We start from the raw sequence: 17,539 nt of genomic DNA on the forward strand, positions 1-17,539 counted from the left end.
GAAATTGAAACTAAGAGGTCACATGGCTAGGAAACATCTGAGGCAGGATTTGTACCCTGGTCTTCCTGACTCCAAGTCCAGAGCCCTGTCCGCACTGCTGCTACCATACCACACTCTGTTAGTGGTGGTTCCAAAGTACAGTTGTCTGGGGATTTTTATTCTGGCATAGGTTTGAACTAAATGCTCTAAGGCCTCTTTCAACTCTTGTTATTTAAAGATTCTGCTATTTTAAGGATCATATACATTTCCACTTTTGCCCTTGGTGTGAAGCATAGATGAAACATTTTAAATTATTTCCCCCTTATCAAGGAGTATATTGCTGCCCATAGGAATCAAACTAGGAAGCCTCTCCTTGGAAATGTCTTGCTTCTTGGTGTCAGGCTATGCATAATTTCTCATTAGTCACTTTTCATAAAGTGTTGCTGATGACCCTGGTCAAGTTTTTTTTTTTTTGCTCTAGCTCAGAAACTCTCCTATCTTATGTTGTCTTAGAAAAGAGTGAGCGAAATGGGCCTGGGGAGGTTATAAAAATCTAGGAATCAATTAATTTAAAGAAAAGGCTGAAAAAGGACTCTACCTTTCTCTCCCTACTTGTAGGAAATACAAATATTTTCTTCAGGGAATGCAAGAGAATGACAGGTCAGGTCGGCTCAGGTATTCCCATTGACCTTGAATATCTGAACTGCCAACATTGCTTTTAATAATAGCCTACAAGAGTCAGGCAGCCTAGTCTAGATCACCCTTTGGGGCATCTTTCTCTCCTGCTCTTCACATGGCTCAGTAACAGGCAGGTATTGATAAGTCCTGGCTTTATAAAATAGTGCAGTCTCTGTGTATAGTGTATCTTTCGCAAAATTCCCATCGCTTTGGGGATAGTTTGCTTCATTAAATCTTTCAATCTTTTTGTTATTGCTCCAAGTCATTTATTGAACTCATTAGAGCCAAAAGTAACTGAATAAGGAAGTGTTCTGGGCCAGGCCTACCTTAGTCAGTCCAGTGGTCCCCGCTCAAGATTAAAACACAAAAAGACATTTGGCCATAAAATATTTAACAGAAAGAAGTTTATTTACCTATAAGAAAGGATCAGTAAGGATAGCACATTACTATAGTTGGATAAGGCTCCCCTTTGTTTCTGTACCTATCACAGCAAAAAAAAAATTCCTAATCAGAGAGGTATATTGCCTCTCAGAGTAGTGGGAATTCCACATGCCTGAGAAGCCCCACCTCCACATGGGTTGGCTTTTTGCGCCTCAGGTGGCCAAGATGCCATTCCAATTGCTCAAGCCCTACTCTTCTAGACCATTTAAGTCCTAAGGATGGCTGTCTTACCACTTTAAAAAGTAACCAGCCCAACTCATGTAAAATAGACACCACTCACACCACAGGGGGATTGACAATGTTATAGTCAAGCCAAACATATCATAATTAGCCCACATAAGATAACAAGTTGAAAACTGGAACTGAGAAACACTGAATTCATTTTCTTTTTGTGTCAGGTGGAGTTTGCCCCAGATATTGGTCTTCAGTACAAAGGAGAGCTGACTGTGGTCTTACGCTACATTCCCCCTGAGAATAACCTAATGCCCCCACTTGAACAGCTTCAAGGTAAGATCATATTTGGTTACAGTCACCAGATATGCTGTTTTCTAAAAGTTTAAGGATAAATTTCAAAGGTTATTCTAAATGCTTTCCGCATCATTCACATAAAATATCAGGATAATGAAGTGGCCGTATTCATTTGCAGAGGAGAGTTGGGGGAGATAATTATCATGAGAAAAAGACAGATCTTTTATCTTGTTTGACCTTTTTAAAAAGTGATAGTGAACTGTTGCCACATTCATTCTTGAGTTATAGCAAATAAGGGACCTAAGCTTAAGAAACCTCAGCTGCTACAAGAACCATCTAATCTGGATCATGCCGGTGACTCAGGGATGCTCACTGGGTGCCAAGGAGCAAAGTCAACATAATATCATATACAAGATTAATGAATTCAAGACTAGCCTCCTGATTCCGAGTTCAGTTTGCACAGACAACCCTGCCCCTGTTTCCATAGTTACAGGAATTCTCTTTCCACCACTGCCCTCACTACAGAGTAGTTTGCCTCAGGTTGCAACCTTGGACATGGTTCTTGGTTACCAGTCAGTCAATACGCACTTAGCATAGTTCTTGGCACACAGTAGGCATTTAATGCCTACTTATTAATAATTAATCAATTAATATAATTAATAATGCTACTTATTAATAGTATTAGTTAATATTAATATCAAGTGTCTACTATGTGCCAAGAATGGTGCTAAATGCTGGAGATGCATAGAAAGGCAAAAGATAGTTCTCAAGGCACTCAGTCTAAAGAGGGAGCTAACATACAAACAACTATCTTGTTGCAAACAAGTATCTCAAACAAGATGATTGATATTTGTAAAACAGCACAGTGTCAGGAGCATAGTAGGCACTTAAATGCTTGTTCCATTCCCTGTATCCCTATGTACAAATAAGATACATGCAGGACAAATCGGAGATAATCAACAAAGGGGAGCACTAGCATTAAGAGAGATCAGGAAAGCCTTCTTGCAGAAGATTAGGTTTTAACTGGGATTTAAAGGAAGCCAGGGAAGACTGAGGTGAGGAGGAAGACCATTCCAGGCATGGGAAATAGCCAGTGAAAAATGAATGGGGTCGAGATGGAGCGTTTCCTGTGAGGAAAAGCAGGGGAGCCAGGGTCTCTGTATCACAAGTAGATAGGGGTAAGTAAGGTTTTAAAAACTGGAAAGGTAGGAAAGGGGCCAGATTATAAAGGGCTTTGAAAGCCAAAAAGGATTTTATATTTGATTCTGGAGATGATCGGGAGCCACTGGAAATGACTGAAATTTTATTTAGGAAAAACCATCAGAATGAATTATCAGGAAAAGTAACAGAATATTCTTTTATGAAGATAAATTCATTCTGAAGGTCATTCATTCAACAAGTATTTATTAAGCATCTACTCTGTGCCAGGGTTCTGCTAGGAACTTACATACTATTGGCAGGAAACAACATGCATATAGATAATTAAATAGAAAAAATACACAAAGCAGTTTCTTGGAGAACACTAGCATTTGGGGAGATCTGCATAGTTGTCCTATGGAAGGTGAAACTTGAGCTAAAATTTGAAGGAAGCTAGGGCTCATACAGGGTGGAGGTGAGAAGGGTACATTCCAAGCACAAGAGACAGAATCTGCATGGAGACAGGACAATTTCATATAGAGGAACCGCGAGCAAGCCAATTTTGTTGGACTGTACAGTGTTTGTAGAATAGTGTGCCATCAGTCTAGAAAGGCATTTTGGAGGAAGGTCTTTAAAAGCCAGAGGAGTTTGCACATTATCCTAGAAGCAAAGATTAGGCCTTGGAGCTTCTTGAATAGGAAACATACTTGATCAGACCTGTGCTTCAGGAATACTGAACTGGTGTTTGGGCAGCTGTGAGGTGGATGGATTGGAGGTACTGGCAAGAGAAGAGGTTGGAGGCTTAGTATCCAGTTAGGAGGATGTTGTAATAGTCAAGGTGAGAAGTAATGAGGACCTGAAACAGAATGGTCACTGAGTAAAGGAAATGTATGCAAGAGGTTGTAAAATCAGACAGCAATTAATTACATGTCAACTATGAGGATAAGAGAAAAGTTCAGGATAATTGAGTTTGTGAATCTTGTGACTGAAAGGATGGTCATGCCCTCAACAGAAATAGGAAAAGGAAGAAAAAAGGAAGAATGGAAGGTCAAAGATTGAGTTCTGTTTTAGATATGTTGAATCTGAGAAGCCGAAGAGACATTCATTTGGAAATATCCATTAGACAGTTGATGATACAGCACTAGAGTTCAGGAGAGACACTGGAGCCAATTATAAAAATCTAATGAAATCTGATGAGATAGGACCTGATGAGATCTTGGAGAGGGAATATAGAAAGAGAAGAGGACCAAGGACAGAGCCATGAAATTCACCATGCCTAGGGAAGGGGATCCATAAGATAATCCACCAAAGGAGAATGCAAAGGAGGAACTAGAGGGTAGGAGACCCAGGAGAGAGCAGTCTCACAAAAGAAAAGAAGGAGGAGCGTATCTAGGTGGAGATGGACAACCATGCCACATACTACAGAGAGGTGAAAAAAAGGATGAGTACTAAGAAGTCGTCTATCTGTGATCATTGGTAACCTTACAGAGGGAAATTTCAGTTGAATTACAAGGTAGAGGCTACATAGGGAGAAGTTGAGAAAGGACTATTTTTTTTTGCCTCTTTTTGTATGCCCAGCACTTAGCACAGTGCCTAGCACAGAGAAGCCATTTAATAAACGTTTATTGGTTGATTGGTTGATTGAGCATGAGAAGACTGATTCTTATACTCTTGACAGCTGGAGATTAGACTAGATAACACTTCAAGGATTTGTTTGTTTGGAAAACAAGATGGCAGAATAGAGGCAGTAATTAATCCAAACTTTCCCAACATTCCTCTCCAAACAATTTTAAAAGAACGTGACAAATCAAATTCTGGAATAGCATAGCCAATAAAAGGTTGTGGTATGAGACATTTTTTCCAGCCCATGACAGCTAGGACGTCCATAGGAGACGGCTGGGGTGGGGGTTGGCCCAAAGTACATGCAGCTGAAGATGCAGCACCTTCAGGAGCTCTCAGCATGAAGATGGTAAGGTGTTCAGATGCTTTAACCTGGTGATACCATTTTTAGGTCTGTATCCCGAAGAGACCAAAGGAGAAGGAAAAGGAACTATGTATACAAAAAGATTCATAGCAGCTGTTTTTGTGGTGACAAAGAATTGGAAACTGGGGGGATGCTTATCTGGGGAATGGCTGAACAAGTTGTGGTATATGATTGTGATGGAATATTGTTGGGCTATAAGAAATGACAAAGGGGATGGTTTCAGAAAAATATGGCGAGACCCATATGAATCGATGTGAAGTGAAGTGAGCAGAACCAGGAGATCATCGTACGCAGTAACAGCAATATTGTAATGATGATCAACTGTGAAAGAGTTAGCTACTCTGATCAATACGGCGATCAATGACAGTTCCAGTCTTCCTCCAGAGAGATAATTGATGAACTCTGAGTGCAAACTGAAGCATATTTTTTCACGCTTTTTGTGCAACATGGCTAATGTGGAAATATGTTTTGCATGACTTCAGATATACAACTGATACCATATTGCTTGCCTTCTCAATGGGTGAGGAAGGGGCTGGAGGGAAGGAGAAAAATTGGAACTCAATTTTTTAAAAGAATGTTAATAATAAACAATAAATTTAAACAAAAAAGGATTTTTCTGTTCCTATGATTTTTTTATCTGAAAAAAAGATCCAAATAACTTTTAAGATAAATGAATAGTTAACAGCAATCTGCTCCAATCCCCTCACTTTACAAACAAGGGAACTAAGATCAAATGAGTTGCTAAAAATCACACAAATGATTAGTGGAAAAAGTCAAGACTAGAACCTAGGTCACTTATCTCCTGGCTCAGTTTTCACTTTACTATGATAAGTTTCCCTAGGTGTAACAGATGTTTTCAAGAGAGGTAACCTGAAGAGTCAATGAATGGCCACCTAATTCTTTGTCAGTGAGCAGAGATGATAAAGGGGTGATCTTGAAGATAGGGCCTATTTCTTGTTTTAGACTTTCTTCAGTGAATTAATGAAGTGCTTCATTTGAGTTCTTTTTGTCGTGACTAGCAATCTTTCTGAAAAGCTTTGCCATTAAGTTTACTGCCTTGCTATTACCCCAGTGCATAGAGATCCTTAGTGACCCTGGAGGCACTAGACCGTATTTATTGAAAATAGGAAACTCTGGCGCTTGATCTCATTCTGTTCATTGTGGTTCCTGCAATAGGCCATATTGGTGCTCACTCTCCAGTACATGGGAAAGGCTGCTAGCCACCTAGCTCAAGGGAGTGGTAATTGAAAAATCAACTATTATATTTCTTAATGCTTATTGCTAGATTCTTATTAAGTTTTCTAATCGATCCATCAGCAAGCAACTATTAAGTACATCCTTTGTACCAGTCATTGTTCCAAGTGACAGAGATACAAAGACAAAAACAAAACAGTCTCTTCCCTCAAGGATCTTATAATTTTCTGGTAGAAACAACATGTATATATGAATTTGTACAAAATTTATATGTACACATATGAAGTAAATACAGAGTCATTTTGGGGTGGGACAGTGGGCCAGTAGTAGCAAGGAGGGATTTATGCAAAGGACATAGGGATAGGAGAGAGATTCCTCATGGATGAGGAAAAGCAACGGGGCCAGTTTGGGTGGTCCTTAGCATGAATGGGGAGTAACGTTTAATTCTGAAAAGTCAAGTTGAAGCCAAGTTGTCAGAGGCTTTAAATGTCAAAAAAACTTATTTGATCCAAGAGGCAAGAATTTAGTTGGAATTTATTGAGCAGGGTAATGACATAGTCAGTCCTGAGCTTTAAGAACCTTGCTAAATCAAAGGTATGCACAGTTTTTATAGCCCTTGAGGGCTGCTTTCCAGAATGGTTGGATCAGTTCATAACTCCACCAACAATGCCAGTATGCCAACATTTATTATTTTCCTTTTTTGGTATGTTAGCCAATTGATAGGTATGTGTAATTTGCATTTCTCTAATCAATAGTGATCTAGAGCATTTTTTCAAAACTTAAAAAAGTTAAGAATTGTTTTAACATGTAATTGTGGAAAAAATAAAATATTATTTTTTAAAAAGAACATAGCAATTAATTCCAATTTTGCCCTTTGAAACAGGGTAGAATAGCTCTATTTGTGACACAGCTTATTGAGTATTTGAGGATGGCTGTTATTTCCCTCTAAGCTTTCTAGACACTCCCATTTTCTATACTTTCATACTATTCTTCAGTCTGAGGAGAGGATGTATCTGCTCATCCCTCATGGTAACTGCTCAACCATTTTTTAAATTCCATTCCTACCTGCCTCCTCTTGGACCTTCATTTCAGGATTATCCTCTCCCATTCAAATATGACGGTTAGTATGGTTTAATGGAAAAACCACTGGCCATGGAGTCAGAAGAGCAGGATTTGAGTTCTGGCTCTATTTCTTACTACCTGTATAACCTTGGGTAAGTCCCTTAACCTCTCTGGGCTCCACTTTCTTCATATGAAAAACTAGGGGCTTGAACTACATGATTTCTGAGGTCTCTTCCAGTTCTAGATCATTTAGTCCTATATGTTACATGAAGTTTTTGAAAGTTATAGAAATATTTGTATTTTCATTTCCTTCAAAAAAACTCACAGATTTTAGAAGACCTGGGGTCAGCAATTATTGCTAAGCATGAAAATGGTCTCTTTATATCTATATATATGTGCACAGCTAGTCCTGACTAGTTCAAATGGTGAATCCCTTGAAGTCGTTGCCTCCTTTGAATTCTCTCTGCATGCTTCCATCAGACTGGAACCATTGACCATATTTTAAATAATTGTAACTTCAAAAAATGTGAATTCAAATTCATGCAGCCACTTTGAGGGTTTCATTACTCTCACTAATTAGGATCTATCTATAAACGTATGCAAATATATGTATGTGTGTGTGCATGTGTTCTACATTTATGTCTTTGAATATTTTCTTTTGCATTTTTGAAAAATGCTTTTTCTTTTCTTTTGATGGTTGATATAGGAAAGAAGTCCTTTAAAAAGGGAAAGAAGAAAGAGCCTTCTCTGGTCTCTGGGGGGCAATTAGAAGTGTTGATCAAAGAAGCCAAAAATTTGACAGCCGTGAAGTCAGGAGGCACTTCAGACACTTTTGTGAAAGGGTAAGTCTAACACACACACACACACACACACACACACACACACACACACACATACAATTCAGGTGATCATTAAGTAAATTTTATTATGCATTTACTATGTGAGTAGTGAATAGAATGCCGGCCTTAGAATCAGGAAGATTTGGGTTCAAATCCAGTCACTGAATACATGCTGGTGGTATGACCTCTCAGTGCCAAGAGGCAATTCTGTAAAGAGCAGAAATTGCAGGGCAGACTCTAATTTGCATTAATGGGGGATTTTTCTCACTGAGAATTCCCTATACTGATATATAGGTTCCTTCTCCTCTCCCCTCCCCCCCCCCCCAAAAGAATGTGCAACTGAAGGAGATTGACAGGGAAGGAAGGAAGGAAGGAAGGAAGGAAGGAAGGAAGGAAGGAAGGATTTATTAAATACCTACTACATGCCAGAAGCTGTGCTAAGTACTTTATAAATATTGTCCCATTTGATCTTTACAACAACTCTGGGAGATAGGCCCTCCTATTATCCTTATTTTGCAGATGAGAAAACTGAGGCAGGCAGAGGTTAAATGACTTGCCCAGGTCACACAGCTAGTAAGTATTTGACGCCAAATTCAAACTTAGTCTTTCTGATTCCAGGCCCAGCACGTTCTCTACTGCACCCCCTGACTTCCTCTTTGAAGTATTTCTAATTGAGTGTATAGTGACATGACAGTGGCCTTTGCATCATTTCTCAGATCTGGCAATTAGATGGGAAAATCATTTAATTTCTATGAAACTTAGTGTCCTCATCTGTAAAATGAGGATGATGCTGCTTGTACCATGTACTTCAATGAGTTTCTGTAAGCAGGACACAGCCTCTCAGCTCCCTCCAACGTTATGAAGTGAAGAGAGGAGGCTGACCTGCATTAGGGGAAAGAGAGAGAGAGAGAGAGAGAGAGAGAGAGAGAGAGAGAGAGAGAGAGAGAGAGAGAGAGAGAGAAAGAGAGAGAGAGTGTGTCACATATACACATATACATATATACACATACACACATGTATATATATACATTTATGTATATGTATATTATGTATGTATGTATGTGCATGTGTGTGTGTATATATTCCCTATACTAATGAAATCTTATCTGTTAATGGAATCAATAGGCACCTTGGCCTAGTAGATAGAGAGATAGTCAGGAAAAGCTAGGTTCAAATCCTTCTGCTTCATACTGGCCACATAGCTCTGGGAAAGTCATTTTCTCTGGGAATCTCTAGGCAACTCTCTTACCAGTCACAAACAAGCATTTATTAAGCTTCTACTCCTATGTACCAAGAACTATGCTAGTTGCTATGGATTTAATTTTTAAAAAGCCAGAAACAATCCCTTTCATCAGGGAGCTTACATTCTAATGGGAGTAGACAACAACTATGTATGTAAGTATAGAATAAATGTAAAGAGAATAAATATAGATTGGTTAGGAGGTATAATGGTAATCAGGGCAGGATTTTTTGCTGTTCTTCTCTTTTGGGAGGCTAAGGCTATCAAGTACCTTTAATGAGTCTGGCCTTTGTTTGAATGGGGCAGGTAAAGTGGGATCTTTTTGTTTTGGAGTGCTTCTCAGCACTAAGACAATTCGGAGTCATTGCTTTGAAATAATGTAATGGCGCTAGTGATTGAAGAACTTTCCCACACCGTAAGTGCTAAGTTGGCCCCAGCCCTCAGGGTCCTGAACAGGGTATAAGAGCTCTAAGGTTGGCATTTTGCCATTGGGGGTACACTCGTTGAAAGCATGTGGGTGATGAGACTCTAGGCAAGCCATTGAAACAGCCCCTCTGGCTTTGATAACCCAGATATTGATGCTTCTCTGGTAACTATGTGTTGCTACGGATAGACTGGTTTGTGTTATTTGGTCATTTATAATGTATGCTTGTAATTTCTGTCTGTATTTGCTGTGAAGTTCAGGGTTCTGGCTTTTCCCCCTGAACTAAGTGAATGGTATATATGTGTTTAATTAAAGTGAGATTGTTAACCCATTAAAGTTGCTTTCCTTAGAAAAGCAGATCAAAGGACCTGTGTTGGCAGCCCTTCTGTGTGCTGGTGTTATTGGTCTTTCACAGCCACAGCAGCTGCCAGTAACATTGTTGTTGTGAGAGGGAAGGAAGTAACAATTGATGTGGTTGGAAAAGGCTTCACCTAGAAGGTGGTACTTAAGAAGTGATGTGAAGGAAGAAAGGAATTCTGTGAGACAGAGGTAGAAGTACATTCTGGACATGGGGGACAGTCAGTACAAAAAGATGAGATGGAGTGCCATGTGTGAGAAACAGAAAAACTTTGGCTGGATCCCAGAGTGTGAGAAGGGGGAAGAAATATGGTGAGACTGGAAAGATAGACAGTGACCAGGTTGTGAGGGGCTTTAAAAACCAAACAGAGTGGTTTGGGGGAGAGTAAGGTTGTGAGCTGGCAAGACCAGCAGAGGGGGTGCCTTGGACCATAAGTTGGCCATAAGTTGCAGAAAAGTTGTTTTGGTAAGGCAGTTTCTTCAATGGGAGCCCCTTATCCCAATGCAATCATAGGACTGAGGAAAGAAAGACAGCAAGACAGCAAGGAGGGATGACAAGCACCACATAAATATAATATAAATTAGAATATTAGATGTGCATGTTTAGAACTTCTACCTCATAAAGGACTAGCCTTTAGTACAAGCTACTGGATCTATATTTTTTTTTGCAAAAAGAATTGTTTAATCTGTTAGCAACATATTTTAATAGTGGTCATCTCCAGGGAGCTCAGGGCTGACAAAATATTCCTGTGTGATTGCATTTCATTACTAGGAGGAAGAGGAAGAGTGAATTCTAAGTGTAATGTATTTTTATTACATTCAATTATCTTTTGATTCTGGCAACATGCATTATGTGTGCTCAGTGTGTGTGACTTAGACTAGGGCCTTCTCCATTGTTTTGTTCTGGGAAATATTATGGGAAGACAATATTTGAAAGTCATCCCCAGACAGTCTGGCTCATCATTCCCTTTGAATTCCTCCCAGGAGCAATGGAGACTTACAAAGAATTACAAAGATTTCCAAGAAAGTAGGCAGGGCAAAATTCCATGATACCCTCTCATGGTAATTCACTCAATTTAAGCTGAGGGATTAATATATAATGGCCTCAATGGTCCATAGAGGCTTTATTCTTAAATGAAAAGTTAAGAGTTTAGTTGCAATGACTCCAAGCCATCAATTAGGAAAATCCCTAACATTTAGGCCAATGTTGGACCCTCTGCTTAACTTTACATTTATATTTATCTTGAGTTAACCTTTGACCTTTTGTGATTAATATTAAATTGGGTTTACTGGAAACATTTAGATAAAGAAGCAGCAGCTTTGTAGTATAATGTCTATGGATGGACAAACACTGGGAAGACAGCTGGGAAAAGAACTGGCCTTTTTTGGGGGAAGGGAGGTTCCCTCAACCCAGGTCTGCTCTGAGGTGCCCACTATGGTGGCTCTCCTAGATATCTCCCTTCTCTGCCACAGCTCAGTCCTATTTTTGCTTTTCAGGAGTGGGCTGGAATGCAATACTTGCTCTAGCTTCTCAAATATGTATAGTTCTAACTAGCTTGGTAATCTATAGTTAACCACTGTGTGTGGCCAAGTTTCCTCAGCCTATCTGAACAATTCTTTTGCAAGGTCTCTACAGGCCAAAAGACTTTCTCCAAAGTAGTCTAAAGCACAACAATTTCAGCAAGTGGCTGAGGTGGAAGTGAGGATGGCCCTCCTGCCTGTTGACATTGGTGGCCTAGGAGGCAAGAGTCTCTGAAGGGACATCCCCACATGTAGTGAAGTTCCCAGAAATGAAGGTAGGGTTGGGGGGAAGAGAAGTCTAAATCAGGAACTGAACTATGAAGGAAAATGAGCATGACATCTCTCAAAAGAAAGGCGGATTCTATGGGTGATTTCAAAGGAGGAGACTGGTCAAGATGGAGAGGATCTAGAGGTAGCTGTGGGGAGTGCTGAGTATGCCAACTCTTCTACCTGGCCTGGAGTGTCAGGGAATGGGAGAGGGATGCTCTCTATGCCCTACCCCACCCCCAAAAAATAACCACCACAAATATTAATACCTAAATCACAACACAAAGAGATAGCATGCAGAACCAACCAAGCCATTCCCAGTCCCTGATCCTCACTGGTGAGAATGCAGTCAACAAATCTAGTATTAGGAGATATCCTTAATTTCAGTGGAGCTGACATTAAAGAGGAGACATTAGCATCTGCTTGGTGGCTGTGCCCTAACAATCAAGGAACTTTTCTATCTCACTTGCAGCTGAAACTTTCCATATGTTTTGTCTTCCCCATTACAATAGAAGCTCCTTAAGAGTGGGACTATGTCACTTTCCTTTTTGTAACCCTAGCACTTAGCACAGTGCTTTGTACAATGTATGGGCAACTATGTAGCTCAGTGGATAGAGTTAGAATTGGGAAGACTTATCTTCATGAGTTCAAATCTGGCCTCAGACACTTACTGCGTGACCATGGGCAAATTACTTAGCCTAATTTGCCTCAGTTTCCTCATCTATAAAATGAGTTGGAGAAGGAAATGGCAAACCTCTCCAGTATCTTTGCCAAGAAAAGCCCAAATGTAGTCCAACAAAGAGTTGGACAGGACTGAATAGCAATTATAGAAAGTCAAGGGCGTAATACATGCCTTATTCATTCCTTCTGTGGGCATGCCTATATCCTCCTTAGGGAGGTGGCTTCCCTTTAACTTGATTAAATTAATCTGGGAACTGCTCAGATCAATTGTTTATAAATATAAAGAGTGCAATCTCCTAGATAAGGAAAGTTAATTCAAAAGTTACCCCACCCATCCTGTCCAACTTGAACTTTGTAGAGGAAGGTGAAGGGGAATGTTTCCCATTGGGACATTATAGAAAAGATCCAAACATCTCCTGCAGCACGTCAATTTTATTATTTTTTTTAAATTTGTGTCGCATGAATGATAAAGGAAATTATTCTTGTTCTGAAAAGAAGAGCCAATAAGTTTTCTGTAACTAGTCTTAGAAGTTAAGCTAATTTAAAAAAAAAAATCTTGGGCTTTAAAGAAAAAAAGAAAAGAGAGCATACCTTTTTTGTGAAGCTTAGTGGAGACCCACAAAACAAAATCTGGTACAACCTAACTTTCTCCACAAGTTTAATTACCAGTGTTCCATTCTTGAGAGAAAGAATGGATGACAGCAAGGTTGGAAAGAGAAAGAGGACATTTACCACCTAGCTCTCCATCCCCAAGAAATAAGCCGTTCTGCCAATTAAAATCCAAACTAAACTAGGCATTTGGGAACAAAGGCTAGGTTAGAGTTGGAGCAGGGAAGAACAAACATGAAAAAGATAATTAGTATGGGAATTCCAAATGGTGAAAGACATAAGAAATCCTCTCATCTGGTTGATTTTGCAATCTGTTTTTTCTCTTCCAGATACCTGCTTCCAGATACCACCAAAGCCACCAAGCACAAAACTCCTGTAATCAAAAAGAATGTTAACCCCCAGTGGAATCATACTTTCCTGTTCAGTGGCCTGGATCCCCAGGATATAAAGAATGTTTGCCTAGAATTGACAGTCTGGGACAAAGAGGCTCTCTCCAGTAACATATTTCTTGGAGGTGTTCGACTGAACTCTGGCAGTGGTAAGTGACTGGTTAGGAATAGGCAATGTCCTTGTTCTGCTCCATGAGTTTGTATAGAATGGTAGAATAGTTGCCACCTCTGTAGTTTTCAGGATTTTAAGAAAGCTCCCTCCAAATTCTCTAAATGAAAATCTTGTCTTTGTCTGCTAATGTTGAAAGTTCTCTTAGGTCAGCATAGTTAGAGGGAAAACGTGGGGATAGGAGGGGTGACTGGAGAGTTTAGGAGGGACCACGTACTAAAAACTGGTGCAGGATGATTCCACCCACGTTCCTGCTAAGGAGAATGGTGAGAAGATCCTGACTGACTCCATCAGAGCAGAAATAACCATACTACGTAAGGGAAGAAAGCCAAGTATTGCTTCTAGTTGAGCTATGTATGCTATAAACGAGAGAGAGAATTTGAAGAAGAAAGGGGAGGAACACGAGGTGGGTTGAACAGATAGTGAGAGGAATTGGGGGAGGGAAGCACAAGGAATTAGGAAAGAATTGCTAGATATTTCTTCCTTGTTTCTAATGTATATATTTTTCAGGCTGTATGGACCAAGAGTAAGAGGATTAAGTTGAGTCATTTTAGACTTAGACTTAGGTGTGAATGCCACCTCTGCAGTTTACTGATTATGTATGACTGGTTAGATCACAATCTCCCAGGCCTAATTTTAATCAGACACCTTGGATCTGAATCCCACATCTGACACTACCTATGTGACCTTGGATAAGTCACCTCACCTCTCAGTAACCCAGTCTCCTCATTTATAAAATGAGAGTATTGGACTCGTTAAGTCCTTAAGGTCTCTAATTCTCCAGCCATGATCCTATGAGAGAAATGGCCTTGAACACAAATGGGGGAATATTCATGGGTTGTCTAATTGGCTTATCACTGTGTTATTGCCAAATCTGAATACAGGTCATACCCAAAAAAGTCAAGAAAAAGGGCCAGAACTAAGAATATGCAGGTGTTGAATAGAAGATTCACTGGCTTCCAGTCTGTTTAGAGAGATGATCTAGAGCACAAATTGTAAATCCTACTGAGCGAACAACCACACAGCATGGGTGGTGGTTATACAAGTGCATTGGAAGGAAAGATTTTTTTCCCCTAAAAATTATGTCAAATGAGTAAAATGGCTGAGTTATTAAAAGTGGCAAGAAGCAATTAGAAGACCACTGTATTCTGGCAACAAGACCTTTAGACTGACTGTTGAGTTACCCACTGGCACACTGTGGAAGTTGACCCTCTTCCATTTTTCAGGTATGAGTCATGGGAAGGAGGTGAATTGGATGGATTCTCAGGGTGAAGAACAGCACCTCTGGCAGAAGATGGCAAACAGCCCTGGGGAGTCTGTTGAGGGAATATTAATGCTGAGATCTAGCATGGGAAAACGTAGACTCTAAGAGGCAATCGATTCTGCCCAAGGATGAGTCTCCAGCTGCCAGCCTGGCACCTCTGGTCTCATAGTCTCCTAAAAATAGCACGCCTGACTCCAGCAATTCTGCTTCATGGACATTTTGCACTTACGGATGTTGGGAGAGACAGGGAAAGACTTCCATATCCTGAATGTTTGGGTGTTTTTGTTGTGTGACTCACACAGCCCATATAGCTAAATGTCCCCAAGCCAGCATCCTTTTCATGATCCTGTTGTCTGAACATTAAGTGCCCTCTTTTCATCCTGTATTGTTGAAGAGCAATTCATCCTTGGACTTTACACACTGGGAGATTCAAGGGAAATGACATAAGGTCATATGAAACTAGGGTATAGCTAGCAGGTCCCCTAATCTTGATTTCCCCCAAGTCTGAGGATTGCCTGAAGGTAGAAAGGTAAAGGCTGCTGAGTGTAACAGGCACAATTACTTAGGAAAGAAACTGTTGGCCATCTTCCCGTCTCCACTGGGTATCCCACGAAGTGAAAGAAGGGCTGGCAGCCCTTAAAGGGCTTAAGCTGAAAGTCAGACTGGTAGGTTGTGATGACCCTATTGGTGACCCCTGGCACAAATATGTTTGTTATCTATAGTAACATCAAAGGAGCCAAAAATGATACCCTATTTATATCCCTTTGCCTTTCTGTTTACATTCACTTTCTGGCAGTGACTTCCTTATTAAATGAAAAGAATCCTTAGTACCTCTTCTGCCCTACTATGGGACAGAACAAACATAGGTATTTGCCATGGTCCCTTCCACCTCCTTCTGTATTCTGCATTACCCCCAAGGCAGATTCTATGAGGCCATCATGGAAGCATCATTGAGTTATGGAGCTTTCGAGCAGGAAGGGACCACTGTGGCCATCTAGTCCATTTTACAGATAAATAGTTCAGAGTTCAAGGAGTCAAAAGCAGAGGAGGGACCAGAACCCAGGGCTTCTGGGACCAAGGACAGACAGAGATTTTCCCACTATACCACCTGGCATCACAGGATGACTCCAGGGAGGTACAGAAGGACACCAAGGAGGTAGGTGGGTGAGACCAGACATGAATGTTGATCTTTTCAGGAATCTTCCTTCACCTGCCTCCTCTTTTCACCTTTTCACCCTTGCAGGCTTCTTTAAAGGGCAGAGACTATTTCATTTGGTCTTTATTTCCCAGCATCTACACGTTGCACCTGACACATAGTAGATGGTAAATAAATACGTGTTGATTGTTTGATTAATTTGTCCGGTCTGGGGGAAGGGGGTGGAAGGGGATAGGAATAAGTATTTATTAAGTGCCAACAAAGGGCCGGGCACTATGCTAAGCACTTTACAAATATTATTTCATTTGATCCTCACAACAATCCTAGGAGATAGGAGCTGTTATTACCCCCATTTTACAGTTGAGAAAACTGAGGCAAACAGGTTAAGGGACTTGCCCAGGGTCACACAAAACATCTGAGGTTCGATTTGGACTTCGGTCTTCCCCAGCGCTCTATCCCCTATGCTACCCAGGTGCCTTACATGAAGTAATGTGGAATTCTTGTGCCTTGTGGCAATCAGGATATTTCAAGAATACAGATATAAAATTTTAGCAAGGAATGTAGTTGCAAAATACAGGGATCTATTTTATGTAATGGGAAATACATTAAAAAATATCAGCCTTAAGGATGAAAATGAAAAATCAGCCTTGTTTATTCTGTGATTAGTGCTAGGAATCTAAGTTTTCTTAGGGATTCCTTTGTGCTGAGTACTTTTTTGCTAAGAGTAGAGGATGAAGAGGAGTGTGTGAAAGTGCACAGATGCCTGACCTTGGAGTTACAAAGACCTGAGTTTATGTCCTGATTGTGACATCCCCTGGCTGTCCAAATGTGACCACAGCAAGACACTGAAGCAGACAGCCACTTCATCAAACCATGAGTTACAAAGAAAGCTTACTGATCTGCATCAGTGGAGGGAGTGTTTATACCAAGAGTTCTCTACTCTGGTCAACTTACAGGTCTGGGCCAAAGAAAAGCACTCATGGATTGTCTTGATACATATGAAAGATGTGTGTGTGTGTGTGTGCGCGCGCGCGTGACATCATGAGAAAAGATGTCCTTTCCCAGATGCAACTTTAGCAAAAGCAATGCTTGTCCAACAGAAAAAGAACCGGCTTAAGTGCCAAGATACCAGAGTTCTAGTCCCACCTCTGCCCGGCTACAAGACAGTCAAGTCACGCCATTCTTTTTCCTCAGTTTGCTTACCTATATGATGGGGAGAATACTATTTTATCCTTCCTTTGTTGGACTCCAATGGCTCTGAAGGGGCTTCAAAAAATGGAGGCCATTCTGTGTATGTAAGGTAGTGTTATTAATAGGTGAGTGGTTTGGTAAAGGCTAGAATGATTGTCAGACCCACTCTAGAAAGTTATTTAACTTCATGTTCCTGACTCAACCTTGAGAATATGTTTAAGAAAGTAACTGATACTATTTATGATAATAAGGTCCTGAACAGCATCATCCCAGGACATATCTCTTGCTTCTGGAAGATAAGCCAGCCTGGCCAACCTAATTTCATTTATTGGGTTTTCTAGTTAGCTCACATGCCCCACGTCTTCATTAAAACAAAACATAACAAAGAAAATCTATTCATTCATTTCTACATAAGGAAGAATGATAAAGATGAGCTGCCTTCAGACCTGATTAAAGTTATGTAGGTTTTACTGGACTTTTTAGAACAGG

General features: G+C 40.4%; 1 protein-coding gene across 2 annotated transcripts in view; it reads left to right on the forward strand.

Annotated features, from left to right (window-relative positions):
- The window catches only part of SYTL5 (synaptotagmin like 5), a 175,727-nt gene extending 160,493 nt beyond the window's left edge, over positions 1 to 15,234 (forward strand). For both annotated transcript variants that reach the window (XM_036745248.1, XM_036745249.1), the window contains 4 exons: positions 1,497 to 1,605; positions 7,650 to 7,785; positions 13,211 to 13,419; positions 14,666 to 15,234. In XM_036745248.1, the coding sequence (XP_036601143.1) occupies positions 1,497 to 1,605; positions 7,650 to 7,785; positions 13,211 to 13,419; positions 14,666 to 14,808 (597 nt within the window). In that variant the 3' untranslated portion in view covers positions 14,809 to 15,234. The remainder of the gene's footprint in view (positions 1 to 1,496; positions 1,606 to 7,649; positions 7,786 to 13,210; positions 13,420 to 14,665) is intronic.
- Positions 15,235 to 17,539: the final 2,305 nt, after the last annotated feature.

Source organism: Trichosurus vulpecula, chromosome 2 (assembly GCF_011100635.1).
Source record: "Trichosurus vulpecula isolate mTriVul1 chromosome 2, mTriVul1.pri, whole genome shotgun sequence".
Taxonomy (NCBI): Eukaryota; Metazoa; Chordata; class Mammalia; order Diprotodontia; family Phalangeridae; genus Trichosurus; species Trichosurus vulpecula.